The sequence below is a fragment of the Sinocyclocheilus anshuiensis genome, unplaced genomic scaffold, assembly GCF_001515605.1.
Source record: "Sinocyclocheilus anshuiensis isolate Anshui unplaced genomic scaffold, SAMN03320099.WGS_v1.1 scaffold1761, whole genome shotgun sequence".
Taxonomy (NCBI): Eukaryota; Metazoa; Chordata; class Actinopteri; order Cypriniformes; family Cyprinidae; genus Sinocyclocheilus; species Sinocyclocheilus anshuiensis.
Window position 1 is genome coordinate 244,911 of NW_015538073.1, and position 5,062 is coordinate 249,972.

Below are 5,062 nucleotides of genomic sequence, written 5' to 3' on the forward strand. Positions count from 1 at the left end.
TTTTTAGAAAAAAAAAAAAATATATATATATATATATATATGTGAAGAGTGTATTTGCAAAAACAGATAATTTTCAAAAATCTTGTTTTTTTAGTATGTTATCATGTTTTTATTGTGCTTTATTGTGTTAGTTAGCTGTATTTTTCAGATATTTTTTAACCTAATCAGAATAACCCAACTGCAGTATGATTGAGATTAATTGGAATGCACAATGAAAAAACAGTTATCTGTTTTTGCAAATGAACTCTTCATATGAATAGCTTTTCGAAATTGAGATGTATACGTCATCTGAAAGATGAATAAATACGCTTTCCATTGATGTATGGTCTGTTAAAAAAATCTAAATATTGAGAAAATCACCTTTAAAGTTGTTCAAATGAAGTCCTTAGCGATGCATTATATAATGAATAATGGCTTTATATATAAGCATACAATTTAAAAATTTAATTAATTAAAAATCAGGGGTGTCTGTTTGCTATGTAGGTCAGATTTTCAATATTCAACACAATAAATTGCACTGTATTATCTACATGAAAAACTAATTTATTAAATAAGTAAATATGTTCAGAAGAGTAACAGAGGTTTGACAGATATAACATTCTCCCACACTCTAAAAAATGCTGGGTTGTTTCAACCCAATGTTGGGTCAAATATGGACTAACCCAACTGTTGGGTTAAATTTTGGTTACATTTTTAAATTAACTTTTTAACCCAACAGTTGGGTTAGTCCATATTTGACCCAACATTGGGTTGAAACAACCCAGCATTTTTTAGAGTGCAGTATTACTAGTCTGAGGTTATGATATTCATGCAAACGTGCTCTTTTAATTAATCAGTTATTGCACAAAATCATAGAGTTTTACAAAGTGATGTCAAGTAGTGCAAAATGGTGAATCTTATTTGTTATCCTGTTAAAAAAAACTCACAAGTGTAGATGTACAAAAAAACAATATCTCTAGTCTCTAGGAAATGCACTGCTAGTAATTACCAGCAAATTAAACTATGGGTCGAAATAAAATGTAAATGCATCCCCTTGAGGAAAAATAACACAAAGACCGAAAAAGAGAAAGTAAAAACTCAACAATTAACAATGAAAGCATTAAAAAACAAAACCGTTGCTCCCTAAACAACAGAGCCAGCTCGTCCTGTAATGCAGATAAACAGGTTGATTATCAGAAGATACTATAGACTGAAGTTCATCGATAAACCCATTTTATAGTCACTTTGCTCTGTGTGCACACCTGCAGTGGATTGAAATTATTATATAAATTATATACAGTGCATAACAGTAAAACGAACTGTTGGAGGAGACCATAATCAAATAATTTTAATGCACAAACCAGTGCATCTGTCACAGTCTCATTCTGACAAACATAACCAGACAAATTAATTTACTTGTCCTTGGGTCTTTGAATTAGAATTTAGAATTTTTGGCGTATGATGTTGTGTGTTATTTTAAAAGAGTGTTATTGTTATATCAACAGGCTTTGACCTAAAGCCTATCGAATGTCAAACAAATTTCACAAAGACACAGTGATATATTTGCATGTTGTTTCCACAGATACCTGTTCGACATCAGCGGTCAAAAGGCGACTGACGCAACTAACCAGTGGCTAGAATGGGAAGCAACCAATTTACAGGTGACTATCGCAAAGATGAATGATGAATATGACAACACGGATTATTATTATAATTAGGTAACTGCAACAGATTACCTATACACAGGGCTGTACAGTGCGACATATATGCGCACATTCTATCAGCTGCAGTTCTGGCGCCTCCTCCGTCTCAATATAATGTACAACGCCACATGCATTCACATCAGTGTTAGCTCAGTGGTAGTTACTCTCACGGGACACTGCACTTATGCGCAGTCACAAAACTACATTATTTCCATCTGCTTTAAAGCAATACCGGTTAAACCTTTAATTCACGTGCAGTTCTGCATGCGCTTTTCTGAGCGCGTACTCATGAAGCGCGCTCACACTGAGAGCCTGTCAAAAAGCGCCTGATTATTGGACTAAGTTGTCTTTCACGTCTGATTGTGAAAAACACACAAGGTTTACATATAAACAGTTGGTTATGTCTAAAATGAAAGTAAACATTTGAGAGAGAAACGCGTGCAGCTCTTAAAGGGACAGTAGCTATAAACATGCTGCCACTGTCATTAAAGGGATAGTTCACCCAAAAATTTAATTTGTCATTTACTCACATTTTGTGTCCCAACTGTATTAATTTCTTTTTTGTGCTGAACACAAAAGAAGATATTTTGAAGAATGTGAGTAACCAAACAGTAGCTGGTCCACACTGACTTTTACAGTAGGAAAATAATACCAGCAGCTGCTTGGTTACCCACATTCTTCAAAAAATAACTTTTATGTTCAACAGACTAAATAAACTAATTCAGGTTTAAAACATAATAACAAAGATAAAATAATGACAAAGATTTTAACCTTTGCTCACTTTGGCCTAAATGTCTGCCATTCTTTTTTTATTTAATATTTTCTTAAGGTGTAAGAGGTGTTATGTTTCTGCACTCTTCCATTTTTAGCGAATTAAGAAAACTTTGTCTAAAACAATTTTTGTGATGGTTTGTATTTTTTGTGCTCTGTAAGGAACATCAGTGCCTATTTAAGTGATGGAACTCCATTACTGTATATAGTGTTTTATTTTAATATTTGTACATTCAATTTCTTGAATTTTACTGCTAAATACTGTACCTGAAAAATAAAGCCCTGTTTGTTTTATTTGTATATTATGTGTATTTGTAATGTATATCTTTGTTCTTATTTTCTAATAACAAAGATAAAATAATGACAAAGATTTTAACCTTTGCTCACTTTGGCCTAAATGTCTGCCATTCTTTTTTTATTTAATATTTTCTTAAGGTGTAAGAGGTGTTATGTTTCTGCACTCTTCCATTTTTAGCAAATTAAGAAAACTTTGTCTAAAAACAATTTTTGTGATGGTTTGCATTTTTTGTGCTCTGTATGGAACATCAGTGCCTGTTTAAATGATGAACTCCATTACTTGTGTTTGTTTTCAGACATGATAACAGACGTTTTATACTTGTGCTACAACTTTTTGGCCTGTGCTACAAAACTTTCAACCTCTGTAGTACCAGTGCTGTGTGAAAAAAAAGTTAACGTACAGCCCTGCCTATACAGCACAATGTGTTGCATGCAAAATACATTTTTACAATAACTGCATCAGATAAAATAGTTTAGGCTCAGATTCATTTATCACTTGTGGACATCCTGTGATTCTGCATGTTCACACAAGACAGATTAACAAACAGAATAACATTCTGATGAAAACATTGCCATCAGAACAACCCATCGCTTCAGGTTTAGGTCCAGGACCAAGACGTGACCAACATGTCTTCACTCAAAAAAAAAGAATAGCTCTAAATTTTATGCATATGATTTATGCATTTTAATTGCATATACAATTTCCATGCATTTTGATTTAACGGTTTAAACATAAACGAATTAATAAACTCAATGTGATGCATGTTTGTCCGATTTCTGTATTCAGGAGACCATGCCATAATGTATTATTAACTATTTGCATTTTAAATAATACTTTCAAAATGCTTTCATTCAGATTGACTCAAACGGCATAAGTCAGTTCATTGTGAAAAGTTAAATGAATTCATTTAAAAAATATAAAGATGATTAAAATATGATCAAGCAATATTCAAATCAATAAATATATGAATTTAAATATTCATATTAAATATATGTATATAATGTATGTGTGTATAAATTATTCAGATATTATATATATTCATATTTAAATATTTGTTAAATCTGTTTATATTTAAATCATATTTTCAAAATGCATTTAATCAAATAGCTTAGAATCAACATAAGTCTGTTTATCATGAAAACGGTTACATTTATTCAGTTAAAAAATATGAAGATGGAACAAGCAATATATATATATATATATACATATACTGTGTGTGTGTGTATGTATATGTATGTATATGTATGTGTGTGTGTGTGTGTATATATATATATATATATATATTAGTTATTGTGTATATTAAAACACATTTAGTTTATTAGTACTATTACAGAAATCTGACCTGTTTTATTGATTTTGACTGACAAAATATACATCACATTATGTTTATTAGTTTATTTATTAAAACTGTGTAATCCAAATGAATGGGAGTTTTATATGCAATTCCAATACATAAATCTTGAATGTAAGTATTTGTTTGAGTGTTGCTGTAGAAAGACATTGATTTATAATGTGTGTGTGTGTGTGTGTTCAGCCGGCAGTGCTGCAGTCTCTCCACATGGTGGCGCTGCAGGGGAAACATGTCGAAGCGGCCGCTGTGATGAAGGAGCCACTGAACTGGCTGGAACAGAGTCTGAGCAAGAAAAACACACCGTTCCTTACTGCAGTGAGTCCAGTTCATCATAAACACACACATCTGTGTCTCTGCGGCCTGAGACTGAGCTTCCTACAGCACTCAGAATACATACAATAAACTCATGAGAACGTATAAGGGATAACAGTATAACAATGCATACAGTCAGCTGATTGTCATCACAAAATACAGCCTTTAAGGGGTCATCGGATGCAAAATTCACTTTTGTTGTTGTTTGAACATAAATGTGTGTGTACACATCCACCCTATAATGATAAAAATCCCTATTTTAAAATCCCCTTTCTCAAATCAGGCTGTTCTGAGATTCCTGTCAGAATGACCTAGTTCTGCACAGGCCCCTCCCACGATAGTTGAGTGACAGGTCTGTCTTACCTTAGCTCCGCCCTGAGTGAGCTGTCATCAGTCCGCCATTGTGTCGACTCCGGTGCAGGGGAAGACAAGAACGTCTCCGATTAAGCGATTGAGGTGTTTTGTTGCTGGATGTAATAATGAATAAAGCAGTCGTCATTTACTCCCGACATCTGAGCCGCTGAAGACGCAGAGGATTAACGTTACTTTCGTTTTTTAAGGGAATGCGCCGATCCCCGATCTAAATGCGTTTAAGTTCGCACGAATCATTCGTGATCCAGCTTCATCTACAGAAGAAGTGAGTATAAG

At 33.3% G+C, this 5,062-nt stretch overlaps 1 protein-coding gene across 1 annotated transcript in view; it reads left to right on the plus strand.

Annotated features, from left to right (window-relative positions):
- LOC107683618 (methionine--tRNA ligase, cytoplasmic-like) overlaps positions 1–5,062 on the plus strand; it is a 39,465-nt gene that overhangs the window by 6,383 nt on the left and 28,020 nt on the right. Inside the window, exons 3-5 of the mRNA XM_016479686.1 lie at positions 1,562–1,640; positions 4,286–4,460; positions 5,047–5,051. Coding sequence (XP_016335172.1) covers positions 1,562–1,640; positions 4,286–4,460; positions 5,047–5,051 — 259 coding nt within the window. The remainder of the gene's footprint in view (positions 1–1,561; positions 1,641–4,285; positions 4,461–5,046; positions 5,052–5,062) is intronic.